The 27,175-nt window shown below is 47.0% G+C and overlaps 1 protein-coding gene across 1 annotated transcript; it reads left to right on the top strand.

Annotated features, from left to right (window-relative positions):
• The first annotated feature begins 11,580 nt into the window (after nt 1-11,580).
• On the top strand, nt 11,581-26,337 carry NIPAL4 (NIPA like domain containing 4). The gene is made up of 6 exons (XM_042948331.1): nt 11,581-11,791; nt 15,159-15,398; nt 18,595-18,651; nt 19,820-19,910; nt 22,449-22,609; nt 23,659-26,337. Exons 1-6 carry the CDS (start codon nt 11,755-11,757, stop codon nt 24,285-24,287), a joined length of 1,215 nt encoding a protein of 404 aa, XP_042804265.1. The 5' UTR covers nt 11,581-11,754; the 3' UTR covers nt 24,288-26,337.
• The last annotated feature ends 838 nt before the right edge of the window (nt 26,338-27,175 follow it).

The raw sequence follows: 27,175 nt of genomic DNA, 5'->3' as shown, positions 1-27,175 counted from the left end.
CCTTTAGTCAAAAACTAAGGTTTATTAACCTGAGTCCCCGTGAAATTCAGTGAAGAGTATGTATAGATAGGTGGGGGCGTCTTTCTGAGGCAAGTGTTCACAATTTTTGTCAGATTCTTAAAAGGATGTGGGGGCCTTTAAAAAGTTAAAAATCACCAGTCAGAACCTTCCCTAAAATGAGGACCACTCACTGGTGGTTCTGCTAGGGTGTGTGACTAAAGGTCTGACCACTCTGTACAGACCAGGTTTTCTGGGAACGCAGGACATGAGATGGAGAGACACATATTTATTGGATTGATCGCAAAACAAACATCTACATATTTCTTTGTGGAACTAAATACAGGTAATTATCACCAGTAGATCTTTAGCTCAACTGGGAAAAAAAAAAAAAAAAAAGGCGTGGCTTTTTATTGGCCCAGCGCGTTGGTCTGCAGCCAATCCGGAGGCGAGTGGCTCTGCCCACGCCCCAACCCCCAGCCCCATCCCCATCCCCATCCCCATCCCCATGGGGCAGAGGTCCTCTGGTGGAGGGGTAACTTAGCCTCCAACCCCCGACCCCTTACAAGCAGTGAAGAAACCTTAACCCACGCTCTGGATTCCTTTAGGGCTCTTCATCCAGTCCCGGCTCACAAACCAGAATTTCCAGTGTGACTATGTTGGCAGAAAGTTAACATGCAGCCGAGGCAGAGGCCTGGGTGCTCACTGCAATGGATCTGCCCACGGGGACAGGCCAAGTCTCCTGGTCATTGGTCTTTCTCTTGGAAGGAGACAGATGGGAGAGGTGCGGCTCAGTAAGTGGAGGCCAGCAATGAGAGCCCTGAAGTGGCAAGAATTTGGAAACTGAAACCTCAGTCCCTAAATATATTCATCAGTTGCCTATATTGAGTGCTTATAGGATGTTACCAGGCCTTAGGCTATGCAAAAGCTTTACATAAAAGACTGGGATCTGAACCAGAAAACTGAGGTGTGAGTAGCAGGTTGGCCATGTTGTAGCTGTGTTGCCCTGGGCCAGTTGTGTACTCTTTCAGGATGTGTTAAGACCCTCCTCTGTAATAATGGGCTTAACAGCAGTACCAACCCTAAACTCAAGTGTAGCTTCAAGCTAGCCCCTATCCAGACTTCTGATTTTTTAGAAAATTGAGATACAATCCATTTACCATAAAATTCATCCTTTACAAGTATACAATTTAGCAGTTTTTCTTATACTCACAAATTTGTGTGACAATCATCATCTAATTCTAGAACATTTTCATCACACCAAAAAGAAACCCCATATCCATTAACAATCACTCAACATTTCTGTCTCCCCACCCGCCCCCACTCAGTCCCCACCACTCCAGCCTCTGGAAGCCATTAATATACTTTTTGCTTCTATAGATTTACCCATTCTGGATCTTTCATATCTTATGTGGCCTTTTATGTCTGACCTGTTTGAGCATAACGTTTTCAAAGTTAATGTATGTTGTGGCATGATTAATGACCTTATTCCTCTGTATGGCCAAATAATACTCCATTGAATGAATGTGCCAAACTGTGTCTATTTATCAGTTGGTGGACATATAGGGTGTTTCCACTTTGGGGACATTGTGAACAATGCTGCTATGAACATCTGTGTACAAGTTTTTGTGGGGCAAGTTTTGTGGGACAAGTTTTTGTGTTTTCACTTCTCTTGGGTATATACCAGGAGTGGATGATTTCATCTTGTATCACTCCCCCCTCCTCATCAAAAGGGCTTTCCTTCTGTCCCTCAAACAAGCCAAGCTTGCTTGCACCTCGGGGCCTTTGCACTAGCTGTTACCCCTCTCTGGAAGGCTCTTCCCCCAGATTTTTTAATGGTTCACTCTTTGTCAATTGGATCTCAGTTTAAATATCACCACCTCAGTAAAGCCTTCCCCAACCATTTTATCAATCATTCTCAGCCCCTTACTCTATTTTCTTTATATTGATTATCATACTCTGATTCGTTATTTATTTGTTTGCTTGTTTGTAGCAAGTCTAGCCCTTCTGGAATGGAGGCTCCACGAGAGCAGGACCTTGTCTATTATGACATTAGTTATCCCAGGCTGTGAGAACAATGCCTGATATGTAGTAAGCACCTGTCAAACATTAGTTATTACTACTTGCTACCTCACAACAGAGTCAGAAAGTAGGCACCCTTATTATCTCCATGTTACAAATGAAGAAATGCAGTCTGAGAGGAGTTAAGTGGCTAAAATCAGGAAAGTAGAAAGGGTCAGAGCCTGACTCAAAAGGATCATCTGGCTCAAAAGCCGGTGTCCATTGCACGAAGCTTGCTGCTTACCCCAGCTTTTCTTCCTGGACCTGTCTTAGCTTTCCAAAGTGACAATTCCAGCAAGGATTCCTCTGAGCTTAGACATGAGACAGGGAGAGAAGGCAGACATGTGGAGACTGTTGGGTCGGGCAGCACTAAGAGGACTGTCCTCAGGGGAAGGTGGGTAGGAGCACCCCCCCACCCCAACTCACACCTTCTGGGAACTTCAGTTGGAGAAAGGGCTCCCAAGAGCTGCAACCCCTGGCCTCCCTCCTGCAAGGCCCTGGTCAGTCCTGGCAGCCAGAAACAGTCTCTCTAAAGTAGCAGACCCCACCTGCAGTGCAATGAATACCCGGGTGAACTCAATTTATGCAAATTCTAGTAGGAACAGTGGTAATTAACTACCTGCTTTATGCCAGATGCTTTTCTTACATTAACCCACTGAATCCCCCAGTTTGCCTGATGAGGTATATGCCATGTTGTCCCCATATACTGATGAGGAAATTGAGGCCCAGGGAGGTTAAGTAACCTGCTCAAGGACACTTGACTAGGGAATGGTAGAGGCAGGAAATAAGCCCAGTCTGCCCAACTCCAGGTTCTGCTTTTAACCACTCTACCTTGCCTATGTCTCAGTGGGGAGTTTGAGAATAAGGCTTCTACCCTTACAGCTGTATGATTTTGCATAATCCACATAAGGTCTCTGGTCTTCAGTTACCTTATCTGCACAAATGGAAAAGAATCAGCTTCCTTCCCAAGTGTGTTCTTTAGAACTAGATGTTAACAGGTGTTATGTGGGGTGGGGCATGGGAATTCTATGATCAGTGGGATTTGGAACACTATGGGTTAAACTAAATTGAGCAGGATTCTTTACAGCAGGACTTCTCAGTGCCTTTAACATGTCAATATGCAATGAGTATCTCCAAGAGGAGGGTTGAGAATGTGGCATTTCCCAAAGTTTATTGAACACGAGACAATGTGGAGTGGTGTTTCATGGATCACAGTTTGGGAAACACTGATTAAAGAAGATTTTTTCAGGAGAAAAGTAATTTTTCCTGAAAGGTAGAATTCTCTTTCCTTTCCCTACTTGTACTAGGTGGGAAGAAAGCGACTTATAGACAGACACTCACCAACTCCTTCAGGCTGGTAGAGAAGCTTTGGGGCATTTAGCAGGAGATGAACCCATTTACTGAGCACCTACAACACGTCAGCTCTGGGATTATGACTTAGGTTGTCTCTTGTGATTCTCAAAACAGACCTTCGAGGTAAGTTTAATTTAAGAAGGCAAGGGCATCTGGGTGGCTCCGTCAGCTAAGTATCTGACTTTGGCTCAGGTCACCATCTTGTAGTTCATGAGTTCGAGCCCCACATCGGGCTCTCTGCTGTCAACATAGAGCCCACTTCAGATTTTCTGTCCCCCTCCTCTCTCTGCCTCTTCTCCACTTGTTCTTGCTGTCCCTCTCAAGATAAATAATTTTGTTTTAAAGGCAGTATAATGTTGCAAGTGAAAATGTTGGCTTTGGGCTTGGATAAACAAGAGTTTGTGTCTTAGCTCTGCCATTTGATAGCTGGAGCTGTGCAAACTTGTGCAAGCCACCTAACTTTTCTGTGCCTCACTTTCTGTAGCTGTAAAACGGATAATACAGCACCTACCTCATATGGTAATGTGAAGATCTGCTGTTATAGCATACAGAAGCACTTACATAGTATCTGCACATAGCAAGTATTCAGTAGGAGGTAATTTTATTATCATTGTCATCATCATTATCCCTGTTTCACAAATAAGACAGATGAGGCCCAGGATAGGTAAGTAACTTGCCTAAGGCCACACAACCATTGTGTGTGGGGAAGTTGAGACCCATATACAGCCCAAATCTGCTTTTCCTCCCCAGAACCCCTGAAAGAGGCTGAGCTAGTCACAGGCTTGCAAATAAAACATTCTCCCGCCAGCCGTCTCACGTGGAGTGCCACTCGGGAGTGTGTGGGAGTTTCCCCCTTGGACACAGATGGTATCACCATGCAGGAGTATTCAGACCCACTTGCAACAGTGTGACTATGCCTCAGGATCCTTACAAAGGAGCCTGGAGAACTAGGGTCCTGAGCCCACAGGCATCCCTTCAACAGCCTCCCCATACAAGAGCCTCTTCTGGCCTTTCTTCTGAACCCCAAACCAGTTCTGTGGGAGCCTCCGTGAGAAGAATGACTGATGTGAACGTTGTGTGCTCAAGAGGCCACACAGCCACCCCTCCCCCCCCCCCCATCAACCTGGGATCTTCCAAGTCCTATCGTGGGTGGAGGGTGTCCCAGTGGCTGCTACAGGGGAGGGGGCAGCAGGGAGACAACACAGAGGCCAAGGTGACAAGTTTCCAGGCTCCTGCCCTGAATCAATGAAAGAAACACCTCTTGAGAGACATTTTTATATTGTCCTTCCATGTAACTTTCTGTTGGGGAAAAAAGTTTGGTACCCACCCCATCTCGTTTAAAAAAAAAATAAGCTTTTAAATAAAAGCTTTACATTTTTTTTTATTTTTTTAAGTTTATTTATTTATTTTGGGAGAGTGAGCACAAGCACAAGTGGGGAAGGGACAGAGAGAGAGGGAGACACAGAATCCGAAGCAGGCTCCAGGCTCTGAGCTGTCAGCACAGAGCCTGATGCAGGCCTCAGACTCAGATCATGACCTGAGCCAAATTTGGACACTTAACTGACTGAGTCACCCAGGCACCCCTAAATGAAAGCTTTAAAAACCACTGATCTAGTCCATCATTTTCATTGCACATATTGGGGAAACGGAGACCCAGATTGGAAGGACCTGCCTCTGGTCCCAGTGTATTCATGGCAGAATGGGGTCTAGAACTCACATCACCTGACCCTTTAATCCTAACCTCTCAGATATCAAAGTCTGAGATGGGTTAATTTATTAAAACTCAAAAGGAAAAACAGAGGCTGTCTGTCCTTCCTTTTCAAGTTGGCTCTTCCCACTTTAAAAGCAGTTTTCCCTCTGTGCCCTTGTCCTCCCTGTTCCCTCATACCGAACACTGCGGGTCCAAACAGGCACAGGAGAGAAGCATCACTACAGTCCCCCTGCCCCCATCCCCTACCTTGAGTTGCTGGCCTGAGCAGTGACTCAGAGGATCAAAAGGCAGAGAACGAGGAAGAGACTGAAGTAGAGCTTTGAGGACCTGCTCAAATCCCAGCCTAGCCACTTATTATCTGCATGACCTTGAGCAAGTTACCAAACCTCCCAGTGTCTCACTGTCATCAGGTGCAAAACTACAATAGCTCCATTGCCTCGTGGGGCTGCCATGAGGATTAGACTTAATTTGTACAACAGATGTTGGTGAGGATGTGGAGAAGTGGGAATCCTCTTGCACTGTTGGTGGGAATGCAAACTGGTACAGCCACTCTGCAAAACAGCGTGGAGATTCCTCAAAAAATTAAAAATAGATCTACCCTACAACCCAGAAATTGCATTACTAGGAATTTACCCAAGGGATACAGGAGTGCTGGTGCATAGGGGCACTTGTACCCCAATGTTTATAGCAGCACTATCAACAATAGCCAAATTATGGAAAGAGCCCAAATGTCCATCAACTGATGAATGTATAAAGAAGATGTGCTTTATACGTGCAATGGAATTCTACTTGGCAATGAGAAAGAATGAAATTCTGCCATTTGCAACAATGTAGATGGAACTGGAGGGTATTATGCTAAATGAAATAAGTCAGTCAGAGAAAGACAGACACCATATGTTTTCACTCATATGTGGAACTTGAGAAACTTAACAGAAGACCATGGGGGAAGGGAAGGGAAAAAATAGTTTCAAACAAAGAGGGAGGCAAACCATAAGAGACTCTTAAATACAGAGAACAAACTGAGGGTTGATGGGGAATGAGGGAAAGGGGAAAATGGGTGATGGGCATTGAGGAGGGCACTTGTTGGGATGAGCACTGGGTGTTGCAGGTAAGCAATGAATCACAGGAATCTACCCCTGAAACCAAGAGCACACTGTATACACTGTATGTTGGCTAACTTGACAATAAATTACATTATAAGAAAACAAACAAACAAATAAATAAAAATAAAATCAAGGCGTAACATAAAAAAAATACGTGAAAAGAACCTGCAACATAGAAGTTGTGCAGCAAGTAATAGTTCATTTCAGTATTATTATGTTAACTATATTTTGATAAGATCTGCAGTTCTTTGCCATGAATTAAGTGCAGTATGCTCTCTGCGCACCCACACCAAGGCCAAGCAATGCTGCACTCCGACATATATTCTTCATGGGGAGCTCTGCCCTATATAGGAATTTGAAACCTCTTCCACCTGTAGGCATATGCTGAGATGGGATCCCATAAACACAGTGTGACCAGCCTTGACTGAGAAGAGCAGTCAAGAAATGGCTCTAGAATCAGCATGCTGGGTTTCATCTTGGCCCCACTGTTTAACTGCAGACAACTTGGCCTTTCTGAGCCTCCATTTTCTCATCTCTAAAACAGGAATCATAGCAGCACCTGACTCATAGGCTTATTGAGAGGAGCAAATGGGACAATGTATATGAAATCCTGGCTCGTCCTTAAAAAGTGGCCAAAAAATAATAGCTCGTATTATATTCCCTAGGCTTAGCCTTTTCTGCTCATGAAGAAAGTGTTGTAGGAGATAAAAGTGGTGGATCCGGGTTTGAGTGACTATTGGTAAAGTTCTGATTCTGCCACAAGTTAGCACCTTTCCCCTCTTCAGGCCTCAGTTTCCCCACCTGCAGACTAAGAGGGTTGGATTAGTTCAGCTCTAACTCCGAAGGAGAGCTGATGAGAAGGTGGCATGGCTGTCCATGTGGTTTCTGGATGGTCTCAGTCTTCCAAGATACCCATATGGAGAAGGACCAAGAAGACTACTGGAAAGAATGCTTTGTCCTTCCCAAACCAGGGCCTTGGTTATGAGAGCTGCCCTGGGGACACACAAGCCCAGCTTGAAGTTCTGTCCTTACCATTGTGTGTGACCTTGGTAAAGTCACTTCACTCTCTGAGCCTTAGTTCCTTCATCTGTAAAATGGGACCTGAAATGGTACCCAGAGTAAGGGACTTCAATGACCATGTGAGCCAAAGCCTACAAAGTGCTTGGCACACAAGAAGTCAGTAATGGTGTGTTGTTTAATAATCATTATTGATGCCAGTTGCATCAATTGGACTCATCCCTGGGCATGGCGCTCTTCTTAGAGCCAGTCTGAGTGCACCTGTGTCCATTCCAAGTATTATTTCTAGTGGCATTAAATCTTTTTATGAGAATAGAAGCCATCCTGGGGACCCACCTAAAGAAGAGGAGTTGGCCGGTTTCTGCATGACGACAGTTGAGATTCCCGTGATTCCAGGTCAGCCTGAAGGAAGCGACAGCCATCAGTCCTTCCCCACCCTGCCAAGAAGACCAGCTCTGCAGGGTTAGAAAGGACCACAAGCTACATCTTGCCCAACCCTTCTACCTGGGGTAAGATGCCAGGAGGGGAAGTGACCTACCCAAGTGTCATGGCATGTTACTAAACCTAAGGCACTTAGTATATGCAGTATTGGAAAGCGTATCTGTCTTTGATTCTTGGCTTCTTGACTTACAGGCTCAGTGACCTCACTGAACTTCATTCCTCATCTGGAAAATGGGGATAATAATAAAACCTGTTTCCCAGAATTGCTGCAAAGATTAAACGAGCATGCATATACATATATGCATATAGGTAACTAACATGCATATAACATATAGCAAGCCCTCTATAAATCACAATGTCCAGCAGAAATATAATGTGAGCCACTACATTTTAAATCGTTTTGTAGCCACCTTTACAAAAAGCAAAAAGAAGTAGAGAAAATTAATTTTGATAACGTATTTTATTTAACCCAACGTATCCAAGATATTATCATTTCAACATGTAACTAATAACAAAAGTTATTAATAGTTTACATTTTTTTCTTACTGAGTCTTTGAAATCTGGATGGGGTGCAACCTGGGGAGATTTTGGCAACCGGTTGTCACAACTAGGGGAGCCCGGAGATGGGCAGCAGTGTATACAACTGGCATGAGACCAAGGATACTACCGAAAATCCTACAGTGCGTAGGACGGCCTCCCCTGCCAAACAATTATGTGTCCCGAAATGTTAACAGTGTCTGTTTTACGTGTCTACTTCATGACTACTTCACATTAGCCCCTTTCCACATTCTCAATAGTCACATGGAGCTGGGGCCTACCATACTGGACAGTGCAGCTCTGTAACAGAACATTTGGACATGCACTGAGAAGGTCCAAATTTTTAGGGATTTGGGTTTTCGTAAATTAGTCTTCCTGTTCATCCTGGAATAACTGGCCAAATGAGATGTGACTGGTTCACTAGTGCCTGGCTGGCTAAGGACAGAGCCCATCTGTCTCTGGCTGGTCAGACCCTTCCAAAGTCACCGCCCTTCCCTGGTAGACGAGCCTGGGACAGACAGTGAGCCCTGTTGTTCTTTTCTGGGGAGACAATGCTACAGGCCCTGCTACCTGCCTGACAGTGCTATTGTGGCTCAGGGAGAAAAGGGCTTTGTCAGGACAGCAGGCGGGGAGACTGCGGTTCAATGGGGCTCATTATATCTGCACTCCCGGGATGCTGATGCCAGCCCTGGGGAAGCCACGCCTCCTTCTAGAACAAATGGGGAGCCTGAGGCCCTGACAGGGTTTAGAAGAACCATCAGTAGATCCCAGCTCCCTCCACCTCAGCCCACTGCCCTAAGACATGAAACTCACCTAACTCTGAAAAGCCTTGTCTCAAAGCACAGGGTGAACACAGGGCAAGGGAGCCCCTGCCCTGGACCACAAAATTTAGCAGCTCCACAAATCACAAACATATCCAAAAATATATGTATTAGGGAACATATGTGTGTACCTACCTCTCAAGATCTGGGTTCAGCTCTGGCACAATGAGACCATAACTGAAATATCCTCTCTTGTGATTAAAAAAGCCCAGGTCAGAAAGAAAGACCACAAATCTCTTGTTCCATGTCCTTGGAACAAATGCAATCAGGGTTTGAAGGCAGTGAGAGTTTGAGGGTCATATTTATACCAGCCTCAGAAATGGGCACTGTTTAGTAGCACACGTTAAATCTAAGCAGCAGAAATGCTTAGCTAAGAGAAAAGACCAGTTAAATTTTCTTGTCCAATCCTCCCTCTCAGGTAGTGTAGATGTTGGTATAATGAACTATCATTTCCTAGTAGGACCAATCATCCAGTTTCCAGCTTCTCTGTGTTCCAATTTATTCTCGACTTGGAGGTACTCACCTCCATTTGAACTCTGATGCCGCATCCCTCCAAGGTGAGGGGTAGGTCTGGGTGCATTACCTTGAACTCGGATGTGTAATGTTACCAATACCTGTGATTTCCCACTCCCTTCTACACTCTACCTTAACCACCTTGCCCCCAACCCCATGATGATACAGACACACACACACACACACACACACACACACACACACAGAAAGCTGGAAGGACTGTCTTATTTGACAGATGAGGAAACCATTTCTCCTCAAGAGTAAGTGATTTGTTTAAAATCACCTGAAAGTTAGGGGAAGCCACATGCTGGGAGAACCCATCCCTTGGGGCCCAGCTAGAAGGTCACGTGTAGAATATAGAAAATGATGTTGGAGAGGACAGGCTGGGGGGCAGCTCTGTTTACTCCTGGTGCCTTCACTAGTTGTGGGACCTTGGGGGCAAGTTTCTCACAGTATTTAAAATATGGCTTCTTCTATTCCTATACAAAATATTAACATTAAGGGAAGCTGGTGACAGGTATATGGGAACTTTCTGGACTATTTTTGTAATTCTTCTGTAAATCTAAAATTATCTTATAACCAAAAAAAAATTTTTAAGTACAGTTTTCTCTCATCTGTACCATGGAGATAGTAATGATACCTACCTTACAAGAGGCTCAAATAAGATATTATCTGGATAGGGATTAGCCCCGAGGTCTGTCCCATAGCGAAGACTCCATAACTATTTTTAAAAGCTACCAACTCCAGGAGGCCAGTGACCAACATTGCCAGAACTGACCACCTGCTTTCTTGGAGGTCCCACGTCTTCAGTTCTCAGGAGCCAGAGTGTATTTGAGTCTAAAATGCCAAGCATGTCCGTGCGGCCACTGGGAGCATGTATTTGATCTGGGCTCTTCCACTTTCTAGCTGGGAACCCCAGCAAGTTCCTTGATCACTCTGTGCTTCAGTTTCCTTTCTGAAAGTGATAAAAGTATGTCCTGTATATGGCTGTCATGAGGACTGAATGAACAGGAGTTTTTCAGCATTAACATTGCCTGCCCTGCGGCAAACACTGCACAAGTGTTCTTATGGTTCAAATCAGTGTTTCTCTAATTTATGTTTACTATTACCCATGGATGACAAGCATACTTTCCATAACCACAGTTTTTTGAGGTTTTTTTTTTTTTAAGCTTATTTATTTATTCCGAGGGGGAAAGAATTCCAGGCAGGCTCTGCACTGCCAGCACAGAGCCCAGCTTGGAGCCCCAACTCAGGAGCAGGGAGATCATGACTTGAGCAAAATCGAGAGCCAGACACTCAACCGAATAAGCTACCCCAGGCACCCCATCCAGTTTGTTTTTTTTAAATGCTGATTTGGAAGACACCAGTTTCTAGGTAGTAGTAAGTCCCGTTTTGTTTCTCTCATTAATACATACGGTTCTCCAGGGACAGAGAATATGTCTGCCTCCTTTTGGTTCCCAGTCACTTGGAGGAAGAGATATACTTCTTTCATTGAATTTACCAAGCTTCTATCATCCATTCATTCCACAGACAAGTATGGGTCATTTATCGGGCACCTACTTATTGTGTGCCTATTGCGTGCTAGTGCCCAGCACAGATCAGACCTATGTTGAATGAATGAACCAGGCAGGGAGGCAGGGAAGGAGGAAGCCAAGAAGGCAGACAGGAAGGGAGAAACCCAGGGTCTTGGACCCCCTCCCGACCCGGGAGGACTCCATCTGGCAGCGGTGCCTCTTCCAACCACCACTTTCCCCACTTCTTCCTCCGCCCGAAAAATTTCCCCCTCTCCCACCGTCTGAGGATCCCTCATCTCTCTGACACTGGGGACACCACCGGGTGCAGTCCCGGCGTCGCAGAGGGGCGGCGCCCGGGGACCCGCCCCCCTTGCCTCCCGCCGGGGGCGCGACGCGGTGACTCCCTCTCCGGGAGCGCTGCAGCCTCCGCACCCCGGGAGGGCGTGCGCCCCTCTGCCGGCTGCTCGAGCGCTGGGCCCCCGGCCCAACGAGTTGCCCAAGACTCTGGGTGACTCCTCCCCGAGGACCGTCCCCCTCTGGGGCGCGTCATTCTCTCCACCCCTGGGGCCGACCCCGGCAGCCTCTGGCAGGCCGGCCACGCGGGGGACGAGTCTCGGCCACCTGCTCCGGCACCGGGGAACCCGGGGCGCCAGCAGCCCGCGCGTCGGTCCGTGCGCGCAGGGCCCATGGAGCTGCGGGCCAGCAACACCAGCTGCCAGAACGGTGCGTGCGGGCCGCGCTTCGCGCCTTCCCTTCGCCGCCGCTCCTTTCCTTCGCGTCCTCTCTGGCCGGGGCCCAAACCGAGGAAGGGTGGATCGCGCTCTGGCCAGTCTTGGGGAGAAGCGGGGTTCCGGCCGACTTCCCCGTCTTCGGAGCTGGTAGCTGAGAGGGGGGTTGGGAGGAAAGGGGACGCGTGGGGACGGAGGCGGGAGGCGGGCAGCACTGATTGCAACTGGTCAACCAGAGGGGGAGGGGGGGCTCGTGGTTGTTTCTCATATACAGTTGCTTCAGATTCTACTACCTGCCCGGGTCTGCCTGTCTCCCTGGGGCAAGGGAGAGGGGCGCAGAGACTCTTCACCCCCAAACCCACACACACCTTTTAGGAAAGGAGGGAAAGAGCTACCCAGGAAGGGATAGGAAAGACCTTTAGCTTTATGTTAAGTTCTTGCTGGGAACTGGGTGGTAGACTAGGCCCTTTACCTGCATTACTTCATTTATCCTTAACTCTAGAGGGCAGGTAGATATGATCATCTCGCCGTCTCCTTTCTGGAGAGAAAGAAACTGAAGTTCTGAAAAGCCTGATGATTTGCTCAAACTAATCCGCTGGGGGAAGTGGAATATAAAGCTAGAGCCCTTGGATCCTACAACCTGTACTCAGACTACTGTGCTCTCTTCCTGCTATGTCTCCATTTTCCTACCGCCTCTTGCAATTGTAACTTGTCCGATAGCCCTGTTTCTCTAATTTCTCTTCTCCAGTGAGTGTTCAAAGCCAGCTCTTTGGGTGTTGGCTGGCTTTGGTCTCCTGACCAACAATGCAGTCCATTTTCAGCCTCACCTTCCCCTGGGGAAGAATATGTTCCCCAGTCCTAGCATATTCTGGAAAAGAACCCAGAATCACCGGGCCCAGCACCCGCTTGTCTAATGAGCATCCTTCTCAGAACTGGATGTCCTTTGGCCTTCAGCCTCTTTCATTTTCTTTTCGTCCCCCTGGGAAAACTTCATTCAGCAGAGGGTGCTTCCCAGAACAGGCAAGCTCACCCCGTGGCTCCACCTCCTGGAGATGCACCTTCAGGAGGGCAGGTGAAGGGCGTGGGGATGGGCTTGGCCTTCCTCTTGGGAGTCACCTTCCTTGGCCCATGTCCTCCCAGGCTCTGGCTCATTTCCTGAGTTCAGGGAACTCTCCAGACTAGACTGTCTGAGCTGAGGAACAGGAGCAAGAGGTCAGACCAAATTTCATTAAGGATGGAAATGGCTTCATGTCTCATCTTCTCTTGATTGCAACACAGGTGTCAGGAAGAGAGATCTCCCACTGTGAAAGACACATGGATGTCCCCTGGTGGGTTCCAGGCCCAGCTCTGCCACTAGGTTTTTGTGAGACTCAAGCAAGTCCTTCCCCTTCTCTAGGCCCCAGTTTTCCCAGCTGCAAGTAAGAGGGTTAGACAGGCCATTCTGTGCCATGGAAGAAAGATCAACATTGCCCTTATTTTATTCCACCAAGATGCTGCTCTATCCTCCAGATACACCAAAGCCAGAGCTGCATGACCTTGGGCTTTGGGGCCCATCTAGTGGCTCGCCTGTAGTTCTAATTGGTATGAGAAGAACCCGGCCCAGGCTTACATCCTTGGCACAGCAGCCTGGAGCTTTGTGACCCACGGTTTGAAAAAGACCTTTGACCACCAGAGGTCACAAACTCAGATGCCTACAGGGGCTGAGCACATAACCAGAATGACTGAAGGGAGCCAGGTATGGACTCTGAGGAATTGCAAGGTGCATTTCCTAAGGGGGAACCACTCTCAACTGCAGCCAGTTGTCGGTTGGGACGGTGTACTCAACAAGGTAAACACAGGCAGCTCAAAAGCTGAATTTTCTTGGGAAATCAGATTTTTATTAAAATTTTTTAATGTTTATTTACTTTTGAGAAACAGAGAAAGTGAGAGAGAAAAAGCAGGCAGGAGAGGGGCAGAGAGAGAGAGAGAGGGAGTCACAGAATCCGAAGGAGACTCCAGGTTCTGAGCTGTCAGCACAGAGCCTGACACGGGGCTCGAACCCATAGACTGCGAGATCATGACCTGAGTGAAGTCAGACACTTAACTGACTGAGCCACCCAGGCACCCGGGGAAATAGGATTTTTAAATGTTAGCAATAAGTTCATATTTTAAAATAACCCTCAAGAGGCCAAAGGAAACCCCACCCCACCCTTGCTGCCTGCTCTGTGGGGTACATGTGGCGGTTAAGAGCATGGCTTTGGCATCACAGGGACTTGGGGAACAATTTGGCTTCTCTTCTTACCACGAGTGTAGTCTTACTCAGGTTACCAAACTTATCAGGGTCCCAGTTTCTCCAGCCAAAACCCTGCACATGATCACTGTGTCATTTCTGTGGTAGGAATGTTCCTGAAAAGCCTCAGAGTAGAGGACCATGTGGGCACTGGAACTGGAGGATTATTGGCTGTGCTTTATATTGTTTCACTGAACTTAGGCAGCTTAGCTCTTCTGACTGAGGGTCTGCCCCTCACCCAAGTTTGTCCTATTGTCCTTGGTGTTTGTGCCAGAAAGGCAAGCAAGGGTTGGCCGGTTCTGGGGCATGAGGGCTGATTCAGACTCTCAGGATCTCAAGCACTTGGAAAGCAAACTGAAGAGATTCCACATGGAGTGACAGGGACACCAATGTCTCTGAGGCCTGAAGGAGGCCCAAGCCACTGACTGTCAGCACCAGAGGTCTTAAAATCTGGCTTGGAAATGGGCCGTTCTAACAAACGGGGTGCTTATATTTAGTTATCTTCAGGCCTAGAAGGGGCTATGGACCTGCAGGCCTCACTCCCTCATGTTACCTGTCAGGAATCTCTGCTGCGGCTGGAGGTAGGGATATGGAAGTGAAGAGGCCTCTTGGAGGAGAAAATCCCTGTGTGATCCTGAGCTATTGGAAGTCCAGAGGCTGGGAGGAGATTCCTGTGGAGGGTGGGAAGTTGGAGTCAATGATGCCTGACAGCTTGAGAGCCTGAGAACCCTGCTGGGTGTGGGGAGCATCAGTACACCTTAGGGGTTATGTGCTGGACTTCTGGAGTCAGACAGTCTGTGTTCTTAGGCAAGGTGCCTGACCTCTCATGGCCTCCATTTCTACATCTATGAAATGGGAATTCAAAGCAGCACTTACCTGACAGATGGTTATGAAAATTGAATGAGTTCATGCAAATAAAGCCCCTAGCCTGGAGTAAGCACTTAGTGAATGTTAATTATTATTGTTAGGTTCAGGCCCATTGTGTGGGCCTTGGAAGCTGAAGTATGGGGTCTGAAAGAGCCGCCAATTCCAGTATCTTGAAAGCACCCAAATGTACCCGGCGTGACTCACTTACCATGGTCTTCCTGTCCAGGTTCCCTGATCAGCCTTTACTGCTCCTCCCAACAAGTCCTGTGCCAGATCGTCAGTGACCTCAGCCCCCAGGTGCCCAGCAATGTCACCTCTACCAGCTGGAAGGAGAGGTTCAGGCAGAGCTACGGCTTCTACATTGGTCTGGGCCTGGCCTTCTTGTCCAGCTTCCTCGTCGGCAGCAGTGTCATCCTCAAGAAGAAAGGCCTTCAACGACTGGTGGCCTCGGGGGCCACACGGGCTGGTAGGGTCCTGAGGGGGAGGGTGGGCATGGGGTGCCGGGCAACTGGGCCCTGGGCCAGGCCTGTGCACCTCCCTTCATAGGGGGGCCACTGTAGCAGTTTCAGAGCCTGGCTTAAATGGTCACAAAAGATTCATTGTCAACTCCACCAGGAATCCAGTCCACCAGCAGGAGACGTTCCTTTAAAATCCAACATTTCTGGAGAATTTCAAGATAAGTTAATTGGGGGTACAGATAAGGAAAAGTCTCACAGCCGAGAATCAGGAACCCCAGATCTAGTCCAGTTTTATTTCTTACCAGCTAGGTCATCATAGGCAAGTCTCAACTTCCCTCAACTTCCCTATGCAAAATGGGCATACAAATACCTCTGCCCAGAGCATTGCCGCACACTGGTGTGCCCTATTAACTTCACACTGAACCCGCTACAGGCTACAGAAAAATTACTGGATCTCTGTCCACAAGGGACTTACTGTGAAAACATTCTGGAGAAAAGGAATCATGTGTCAAGGAATTCATTTATTTGCTCATGATCCACCGCAAACCTGCTGGGTGCCAGATACCATGCTGGACACGGGGACACAGTGCCCTGTGGGGCATTGAGTTGAGTGGGAGACACAGGCAAGTCAATAAGCAATCGTTCCATAGTAGGTTACTTGCTATCTGTCATGGGGAAAATACAGAATCCTTTGGGACTATTTTGGAGGAGCATGTAAAGCCCAGGCTTGGAAGGTTAGGGGAGGTTTTCTACAAGAGGTGATCTGGAAGCTGGGGCCTAAACGATGAGATGGCAAGGTGGAGGAGAAGAGAAGAAGACATGGTGATGCAGGCAGAAAGGACAGCAAGTGCAAAGGCTCAGAGGCGAGAGAGGATGAGTGACATTGGAAGCCGAAAGTAGTTCAGGATGGCTGGAGCACTGAGGGGTAAGAGACGGGGGAAGGGCCAGATCGCGAAGGGTCTTGCAAACCGGGCTACAGAGTTTGGGTGCAATTGTAAGTGACAAAGGTTTTGGGCAGGGGAATGACATAGTTCGATTTACGATTTGAAAAAATTCCTGGTTGCTGGGTGGACAGTGGATTAGGGACAAGACTGGTGCCCAGGAGACCAGTTAGGGGAGAGGGACAGCATAACTTGGGCCTGGGAATGGAGACAGTGGTAGAGTCCCAAGAGAGCTTTCTGGGTTTGGTGTCAACTGGCTCCCAGGGGATGGTGAAAACAGAGTCGAGGCTGACTCAGCTTTCTGACTTGAGCAACTGAGGAGATGAGGGTGCTGTTTTCTGTGATAAAGAAGGCAGGAAGAGCGGGTTTATGGGAAGACGATGGTTCAAGTCTGGGCATGTTCAGTTTAGTGTTCTGTAAGACACTGTGCTTTGGAAGCAGACTCCTGGGGCTCTAATTCCAGCTCTTCAGTTCCTGGTGATGTGATCCTGGGCAAGGAAAGTGCTTTCTCTGTGCCTCAGTTTCCTTATCTGTAAAATGGGGATAAGAGCAGTTCCAACCTCTAGTATTGTTGTGAAGATAGGTAGTGTGTTTACAAAAATGCTTGGCACGAGTATTGGTATTACTCTTCTCTAAGTGGGACGGCCCGGCAGACAGTTGGATATCCAGAGCTAGAGCCAGGTGCCCTCTGAAATGGAAAGCTGTGAGATGTGGGGAGGAAGTCAGGAGCAATGGTCTTTGTTGCTCTCTCCTTCACTTCCTGACAAGTGTTCAGAAGGCCAGAGACCTCCCAAAGTGCCAGGAAAAGATTTGCGTGTGCCAGGAGAAAGCAGGGTAAATATCACTGATACCATTCAGAAAGGTAGCTTCTCTGGAATCCTTTTTTCCCTCCAATCTGCTATTTCCTTATCTAATGAGATTTCAACCCTTAGCATAAAATGCTCTCAGTGCTCCTTTTATGGAAGATCCTGAGTCCTTTAGGAACCTGATGAGATCTAAAGATCTTCTTAGAAAAATAGACATTTACAAAAAGCGATACACAATCTCTGGATTTTCACATAACTGTCTAAAACCCATCTATTACCATCATAACCATCATCATCATAACTATTATTATTGAGTATTGACTATGTGCCAGGCTCTGAGTCCACCATGTGAACAAGGCAGACACAATTCCTGACTTCCTGGTGTTTCCATTTTAGTGGGAGATATGCCAAAAAATAAATACATTAATTCAATTTATAAATAAATGTCATGAAGGAGAAAAGCTGGGTGTGATGAAAGAGAATCCCAAGGAGAAATAATAGAGATAAGGCGGTCACAGAGGACATCTTAGAGGAAGAAACATTCAAGCAACGTCCTGTAGAGTGAGCAAATATATGTAAGCAAATATCGTTAAGAAAACTGTTTCCAACATGGAAAAGCACATGCAAAGGTTTTAAAGCCAAAAAGAGCTCGTGATTTTGGACGAACTAAAAGAAAGCCTGAATGAGTAGATACTAGTAAGAAGAGTGGTAGGAGATGCCTTTGGAGAGGTGAACAGGGACAAAACTACAAACTGGCTTATTTAGGATTTGGGGCTTTATCCTCTGAGTATTTGGAAGCCATTGGCCTGCTTCAAGCTGAGGGGTGACTGTATGATTTACATTCTTAAAATTCATTGGCTGCTATGAAGGCAGTGGGTTATAAAGGGATGATGACAGTGGAATCAGATGAACATAGAGGGCTATTGCCTCAGCCCAGGCCAGAGGTGGTAGTGCCTTGGAGTTGAGTGGTGGCAGTGGAGTGGACATATGTGCGATGCTCTTTGGAGAGGGAATTAGCAGAATGGATGGAATGCAGAAGGTGGAGGAATGGGAGGGTCAAGGGTGATTCTCTGGTTTGTGGCTTAAGCAACTGGGTGCATAGAGGTGCCATTTACTGACTTTCATTTGGTAGGTGGGTGGGTGGGGAGCATTTAAAATTAAGAGTTCTATTTAAGACAGAGTTTGGGATGCCTATAGGAGATCCAAGAGATGTCAACTAAGCAATTGAACATACATACATCCAAAGAAAGGATCAGTATACGTGTATGAAATAAGGATGCCTGCATAAAGATGGTATTTAAAACTTGGGGAATGGATAAGTTCACCCAGAAGCAAGCCCAGAGAACTAACCAGCTAACATATATTGAACCCTTCAAGACTGGGGAGTGAAGGTAGAGATAGGAAAGGTGCCTGAAAGAGCATGGCCAAGCTAACTTTGTGTCCATTCCTTTCTACAGTGGACGGAGGGTATGGCTACCTGAAGGATGCCATGTGGTGGGCTGGATTTCTCACGAGTAAGTGGGTTCTTTCTTACTAACAACAGTGACCCTTTGATGGCAGAGGCGGAGATGAAAGGAGGGGCGGAGGGGGGCCTTTCTGTCTCCATTGTGCAAAGTGTGAATCTGAGACCCAGATTCCCAAGGGGAACATCTTGACCATCTTTGCAGGTTGAACATTTTACCTGTATTTCAGATCTCTTTCTCAACCCAAAGTCAGTCCTTCATCCATGAAACATTTAACCCCAGAGAGGTTTGTAGAGAGCTGGTAATGATAAAGGTGTCTTTTCTCAACTTCCCTTGAAACATAGAGAGTTATCACTCCTGGCTGGAGTCTGTTGGATCTCTACATGGGAGGCTGGGGCTCCTCAGCCAATTTTCCCATTCCACAGGCCGTGTGTTGGCTCACTTTAGAACATGGCTGGTCTGCCACTTGCAGTTTGCCCAGATTTGCACATTCACACGTTTCCCCCGCTTTCCACCCACCCTCTCTCTGGCTTTCAAACCCTAATTCTTTTGAATGGAAAATTATCCAGCTTTCCATTTATAAGTCAGGTTTTGACCCTAGTCATAGCCAGGGCTATAACATTCATCATCTGCTTTCAAAGGGCAGACCCAGGTCATTCTCTACCAGCAGAGACAGAAAGGGCACTTTCAGGAGTCTGCAAACTAGAAACTCAAATGCAGAGAATTAGGCCCTTTGGGAATGTCAGACTTTCTAACCACCTGCCTGTCAATCTGGGAGAGATGGCCTCATGACCAACAGGTACCTAGAGAACCAATAATTAAATGTTTCTTTATTTGATAGATTAACATTTTCTAGAACTCACCTCATATATACAGATGAAACATCAACAGTCCCTGAGATACATTTAGCTGTGCCTGGACTAGAAGCCAAGAGACCTCAAGAACAAGAAAGCATCCTTCCACAAACATGTCCTGTGACCTTGGACTCTGGGCCTAGCTTGCCCATCTAAGATGGAAGGATTTGATCAGGATAATCTGGGCCTGACCTTCTGATCAGATTGGCCATGAGGAGAGCATAAGGATCAAGACATTAAGGAATGATGGTCTGGGATCCTGTGAATGGTTGACCACTGAATGAAGCTGTCTCTGCCCAGGTTCAGTTGGGCTGGAGAGGATGCATCGAAGCCACACTACCGTGTTTTCTCCCTTCATTTCCTAGTGGCTGCTGGAGAGGTTGCCAACTTCGGGGCCTACGCATTTGCTCCTGCAACAGTTGTCACGCCTCTGGGAGCACTGAGCGTCCTCATAAGGTTATTGTCTCCTCTCTTGCTGTCTCTGCCTCCTTCCTATTTTCAGTTTGTTGAGGTCTGGAACTGTCTAGTGGGGTCAACTGCCACTTGCAGTCAGGGACGTGGGTCGATATTAGCTCCCAGAAAGAGGCACTGTGCTGTTCAGAGCTCCTGATCTGTAGATTGTTTGCTGCTGATTGCTCTAGCATCTCCTCGAACGATGGGGCAATAGAAGGGCAGGCCAAACCCAGATCAGCTGGAAGGGCTCCCACTGCCACCAAGCTGACTGTCTCATGTCAATGCTTTCGTGCTCCAGTAGGAGCAGCATACAAGTTAAAAAGCATAAGCTCTGTATTAGCTGTCCCTGAGTTCTGACCTTAGCTCTGCCTAATGTAGTAACTACATTACCATGGGCAAGTCATTTAACTTCTCTAAGCCTCAATTTCCCTGTCTGCTCAGTGGGGATGCTAATACTACCTACCTGAAGGCATTGCTTCAAGGACTAAATGAGATGATGCACAGAAAGCACATAGTGCAGGGGCGCCTGGCTGGCTCAGCATCCAACTGCGGCTCAGGTCACAATCTCACGGTGTGTGGGTTCAAGCCCCACGTCGAGTCAGGCTGTGTGGTGACAGCTCAGAGCCTGGAGCCTGATTCGGATTCTGTGTCTCCATCTCTCTCTGCCCCTCCCCAGCTCGTGCTCTGTCTCTCAAAAATAAATGTTACGAAAGAAAGAAAGAAAAACAAAGAAAGAAAGAAAGAAAGAAAGAAAGAAAGAAAGAAAGAGCATAGTACAGAACTGGCAGTGAAGAATCACCATAGCCAGCACATATGAGGGCTTACTATGTGCTAAATGTTCTAAATGTTTCCCATGTATTAACTCATTTAATCCTCACAGCCTCCCTACTAACTAGAAAGTAGAAGACACCTGAAGCCAAGACAGGTTAAGCAATTTGGTCAAGATCAGCCAGGTCCTAAGGGGCTAGGCCAGGATTCCCACCCAAGCAGTCTGATTTCAAAGGCCATGTGCTCAAGCCACTAAGCCGTGTTGCCTGACAGACATCCAATAGTTTTTAAAATAACTGATACTAAGTATGTGTGCTTCGCATTGCCTCATTCCTCCTGAACTATAAGCATAGTTCCTCTGTGGGGGTCTTGAAGCCCCATTTGAAGCTGGCTGTGATTATTGGCTTAACCTGGGAGCCCTGCCGACCACACCCAGCACCCATAGTTTCCTGTTTTGTTTTACCATCTTGATGACAATTTTGTAACGTTTACACAATCAAAAACAAACAGAACCGTGACTCACATGGTACAGTTGGCTGATGTAGTTGTGATACTTCTATTGCGTATCTGATTAACTTACAAATTCCCACTCCCAGGAAGTTGGGGGAGGAGGGGAATACTCCATCGCGTGACGTCTGCCTGTGCTAATGCCACCAGACTCTCTTGAACACACATTCTGGGTAAAATGTTATGGGCAGTTTTAAAGGAGAGACAGAAGACATTCAAAGGAGCTTGGACATTAATCTCCTCTCCCTTCATATCTTTAACTAGGATTTGGGGGGAGGAATTCATTCCTAGATCAGCCACTGATTTTTACCCTAAGTTAATGTTACCTTTGTAAGGAAATAGAAACCTACCATGAGATCATACCTGTCTTGCCCCATTTCCCTCCCTTCTTCCCTCACCTCTGCCATCTGAGGATGTGAGGGGAATGAAAATCACATCACCAAGGAATAGCAAGGAACTGGAGGTGTTTTACCCACTTCAGGGAAGTCACAAGAATTCTCTTCAATGAAGTATAGAGGAAAAACCATAGGCTTTGTAATTAGACAGAAATTCAGCTAAAATCCTGGCCTTGCTACTTACCGGTTGCATGACCTTGCCAAGTTATTTTAATTTCTATAAGACTCAGTTTCTTATCTATAAAATGGGGATAATATATTTTACTTCTCAAAGAGTTGTGAGATGTGAGTGAGATATAATAAGTAGAAAATTCCTAGCCTAATACTTAGTACATATTATATATGCCCAAGACACAGTGCCTATAATTGTCATTGTGGTTGTTTATATTGGCATATACAAACGGAAGAAGGAATAGATTTGTTCTGTATAGCTCATGGAATAGAATAGGACAATGAGTAGAAATTACCATATTTTTGACAATTAGAATGAACCTACAGTAGATCCATTTGCCTTGTGCAGGGGCGAGCTGCTTGCCACCAGTGGTTTACAAGCCATGTCTGAAAGCAGTCTGTAATGTTAAGAGAAGATGTGCTCATTGGTAGGAAGTTAGACAAGAGTGCTTTGAAGGACTTTTCCGACTCTTGTGTTTGGGGATCTTTTAGTCTCTAAAATGAAAGAACTCCACACATACGTCGATTCCTCCAGCACACACCATAAGCCTCCCCTAAATAAGTTTCTATTTCAAATGTTTTTGGAGGAGATCAGTGAGCCCTGATCTGTTCTCCATGAGCGCTTGCTCAGGCCCCATTTTCCTTCAGGACACTGGGACAAGTATGGCTTCTAATCTCTGTCTCCCATTTCCATGTGCAGTGCTGTCCTGTCCTCATACTTCCTGGGAGAGAGTCTGAATCTGCTGGGGAAGCTGGGCTGTGTGATCTGTGTGGCCGGCAGCACAGTGATGGTGATACATGCTCCTGAGGAAGAGAAGGTCTCCACCGTCATTGAGATGGCTGCCAAGATGAAAGACACAGGTAGGCTCCGAGCCCCAGTGAGTGGGAAGGTCTGGCTGAGTGCTGACCATGCCAGGTGCTGCCACCTGGAGGAGAGGGAAGCTAAAGAAAGAAAGCTGGGGGGCTGGTCCTAGGGTTAGCTCACAGGCTTCCCAGCCTGATGTGTACTGATGCCATTTATCATGTGTTTATTATGTGCCGGGCATGGTTCTAAATATTTTCCATGCATTGTCTTAGTATGTTCAGGCTGCTGTAACAGAATGTCATGGACTGGGTGGCTTATAAACAACGGAGATCTATTTCTCACAGTTCTGGAGGCTGGAAAATCCAAGATCAAAGCCCTGGTAGATTTTGATTCATAAATGGCCATCTTCTCTCTGTGCCCTTACATGGTGGAAGGGGTGAAGGATCTCTCTGGGGTCTCTTTTATAGGGACACTAATCCCATTTATGAAATTGCCACCCTCATGACCTAATCACCTCCCAAAGGCCCAATGTCCAAATACCATCACACTGGGAATTAAGTTTCAACATAGGAACTTGGAGGGACATAGTCTTGTAGCATGCATTATCTTATTAAATCCCACCAAAAAAGCTCTATGAGAAAGGTCCCATTCTTTTATTATTTTATTTTATTTTATCTTATTTTATTTTATTTTATTTTATTTTATTTTATTTTATTTGAGAGAAAGAGCAAGAGCAGGGGAAAGGGGCAGAGGGAGGGAGAGAAAGAGAGAGAGCAAATCCCAAGCAGGCTCCATGCTTAGCATGGAGCCCATCATGGTGCTTGATCCCACGACCCTGGGATCATGACCTGAGCCAAAATCAAAAGTCGGATACTCAACTGACTGAGCCACCCAGGTACCCCGAGAAAGGTCCTATTCTTAGCCCTGTTTTACAAATGAGGAAATGGAGGTCTTGCGGTTTAATTAATAACTTGTCCAAATTATTCAAAAGTTGTGTCATGGGACTGGAACCCTACTGTGTTACATCCCATCACCATGGTTAGGGGCTCTAGATACTAATTGCATCCTCTGTAGCTCAGATTATCTATCTCTTCCCCTCCTGAAGGGTACATCGTGTTTGCTGTGCTTCTGCTGGTGTTCTGCCTCGTCCTCATCTTCGTCATCGCCCCACGCTATGGACAAAGGAACATCCTCGTTTACATCATCATCTGCTCTGTGATTGGGTCCTTCTCCGTGTCTGCCGTCAAGGGTCTGGGCATCACCATTAAGAACTTCTTCCAGGGGATGCCAGTTGTGAGGCATCCCCTCCCCTACATCCTGTCCCTCATCCTGGCACTTTCTCTCAGCACTCAGGTCAACTTCCTGAACAGGGCACTGGACATTTTTAATACTTCCCTGGTGTTCCCCATCTACTATGTGTTCTTCACGACGGTGGTGGTTACTTCCTCCGTCATCCTCTTCAAGGAATGGTACAGCATGTCTGTAGTGGACATTGTGGGCACCCTCTCTGGCTTTGTCACCATCATTCTGGGTGTGTTCATGCTTCATGCTTTCAAAGACCTGGACATCAGCCAGACCAGCTTGCCCCACATGCACAAAAACCCAACCCCATCTCCCACCCCTGAGCCCACTGTCATTAGACTAGAAGACAAGAATGTCCTTGTGGACAATATAGAACTCTCCAGCACCCCATCACCAGAAGAGAAGCCCAAAGTATTTATAATCCATTCTTAAAGTGTGGAATACGAGAGTGAGAAGATGAGCACTACAGTACAGCCTGACTTCTCAATTCCAGAGCCACCTGGTTATTTTCAGAACAACTGTTACCGATGGGCTCTCTTTTCTTGAGATGTTCACTTATACCTCATCATTGTTTCCAGAAGGAAAATCCCTACCCAGTGAGCGGTGGTTGCAGAACTTCGTGGAAACAGCCTCAGTGACCAAATACCCTACTTGATGTTGGTGCCAGCAGGTCCCCTGGACCTCCCTTCCCACTTGTTTCCTCAGTGTCATCTCTGTGTTGTTGGGAAGAAGATAGAATTTGACCCGTTGAATGTAGCACAGGCCAAGAACTTCCCTGAGATGCTGGTCATCAGGAAATACTTAGCACTGGTTCTCCTGAGACTGAATCCCATTCCTCAGCCCAAGGACAAAGTGCAGCTGGCTCCTGGAGGCCCCGAGAGCAATTCGTCATGCCTCCCATCCAGAGCTGACAACTAATGTGAGACGTCTTGCTGCTTTTGCTACTTCCTCTTCGGAGACAACAGCATGACCTCAGCTGACCTTCTTACTGTGAAAACCACCTGATGTCTCAGGGAACATTTCCACCAGCCCCATTCCCGGAGCACTCCAGCCGGGAGGTCAGCATCTTCGCTTCCGTCCACTCTACCCCCATCCCTGCCCCTTCCGTCTCTCTCTCTGTCCTAAGGAGTTGTCACTGAGACATTCAGGCAATTACCTTAGAACTCAAAAAACAAAATGACAAGGACAATGATCCTCTACAGCCAAGCTCTGCTGGCCCAACCCAGTGTTTCATTTTGCCTCCCTCTGGAAAGAGAACAGCATTTGCACTGCTCTTAAAAGTAGTCTGGCTGTCAAAATAGCATTTGGCAGAATGCACTTTCCTTTTCCTCAAGGAGTAAACCAAAATATGATTTGGGGAGATGGGGAGAATTAGGAGCAATGTCAGAATTTGGCAGAAAGCGGCCACAGGCCCTCTAGAAACCAGGGATGACTTTTGTGTTTACTCTGGTGCCCAACCAAGAACCCCGATGGAAAGGGCTCTGAGTACTTTCTGGGCTACAGCCTTAGAGGCTTGAGCAGTGGGATCAGCTTTGAACTTCCGTGACCGAGTGGGGTGTAGGCTTGGCATGGGTGTTTTCTGGCTGTTGATCAGATGGCCACCAAGTCCTCAATGCCATTGATGAGCTACCCACCTTGGGAAGCAGCAGGTCGTGGCTGCTCCAACACCATCTACTTTGGGGACTGCCTTTGATCCCCTTGCATTTGGCCAGACGCATTTAAAAAACAAGAGCAGCTGGAGAGAGGGAGAGAGATAATTCTCTTCCTGTCTTCTTTCTAGCTGCAAGAGTGTGGGAGTTGGTAGAAGGGCCATTGAAAGGGAAGTAAGAGAGCCAGTATATCTATACAGAGGGAAGGCTTGATCCTCAGCCCCCAAGTGGGTGCAGAGCCTCCCCTGTATAACCCCGTACCTGTGTCCTGCGTTGATGTCCCATGCCCTAAGCACAGCCAAGCCTGGCCCAGACTCTTGCTGGCCTTGAAGCTCTAAAGGCTCGGCTGACCAATATACTAGCTTCCTGCACCTCCAGGCTCAAATCTCCAGTTTTCAATGAATGTGGATTTCTGTAACTAAAATCAGTGCAACATGTTGGATCTTGAGAGTGGCAGTAATCTAAGGGCCCTGAGAGCGTGGTTTACAGGGTCAAGAAAAAAGACCTCTGGGTATGTTTACTTGATACTTGTGTCTTGGCCTTCATCGGACACAGAACAATTAAATTGGTTTGTCTAATGCTGGGGGGCTGGTCTCTGATCTCTGGAGGGTTGTGACTGCCAAGTAAGTCCCTACAGTAACTTTCACAGGCACACTCACTACAGTGGGAAAGGCTGTTTGGGCAATAGTCGGTTGAAAATATTTATCCCTTGTTAATACCTGAGCCCATACTGGGAGCCAGGCACAGTATGAACAGCTTTATGTGGATTAAGTCCTCACAAATCCCCCAGGTAGATTTTTTTTTTAACTTTTAATGTTTATTTATTTTTGAGAGAGAGAGAGGGAGAGAGAGAGAGAGAGAGAGCATGAACAGAGAGGGGCAGAGAGAGAGGAGGAGACCCAGAATCTGAAGCACACTCCAGGCCCTGCGCTGTTAGCATGGAGCCCAATGCGGGGATCAAACCCACGAACCGTGAGATCATGACCTGAGCCGAAGTCAGACGCTTTGCCGACTGAGCCACCCAGGCACCCCAAGGTAGATATATTTTTAAGCCCCATTTTTGAGGAAAGTGTCTCAGGGAGGTTATGTAATCACCCAAGGTCACACAGCCAGGAAGAGTCCAAGTTGATATCTGGCTCTGGGTCTATAGTCTTACCCACCAGGCAATGCGTCTCTCCGAAGCACTAAACTAAGTCTGGCACTACTTTGCTCATTCCTTTTCCTGTGATCCGTGCTGTTTCCCCTGTCTGGGTATAAGCCTCATGGGAGCTGGTCTTTATTTGCTGCTTGTTTTCAATGCCGAACACATAGTTGGCACTCATAAAAATCATCTGTTGAATAAAGGAGCAATACTGTTCCTTTGCCCAAACTGTCTTGGGAGCCAACTCTCAATCCAGAGCAGATATAAATAAAACCCTGGCATGTTCATCAGGGCAACTCAAAAACTGATGTAGTCAGCAGTCTCTGAGCACTTAGCCCAGGCTAGGCACAGGTGGGTGCTTTCACACGGAGCACTTCGCGTATGATCACACTTTTGAGGTATGTATTACTCCCGCCATGTAGCAAAAAAAGGCCCCGGGTTCTGGAATTTATCCATTTCCACACATCTAGTAAGCAGCAGAGCTGGGATTTGAACCAGGTCTGTCCAACCAGGCTTTGCGTATTGCATTG

This window comes from Panthera leo, chromosome A1, assembly GCF_018350215.1.
Source record: "Panthera leo isolate Ple1 chromosome A1, P.leo_Ple1_pat1.1, whole genome shotgun sequence".
NCBI lineage: Eukaryota > Metazoa > Chordata > Mammalia > Carnivora > Felidae > Panthera > Panthera leo.
Note: the sequence above shows the minus strand (reverse complement) of the source record. Positions and strands in the feature narration are given on the sequence as shown.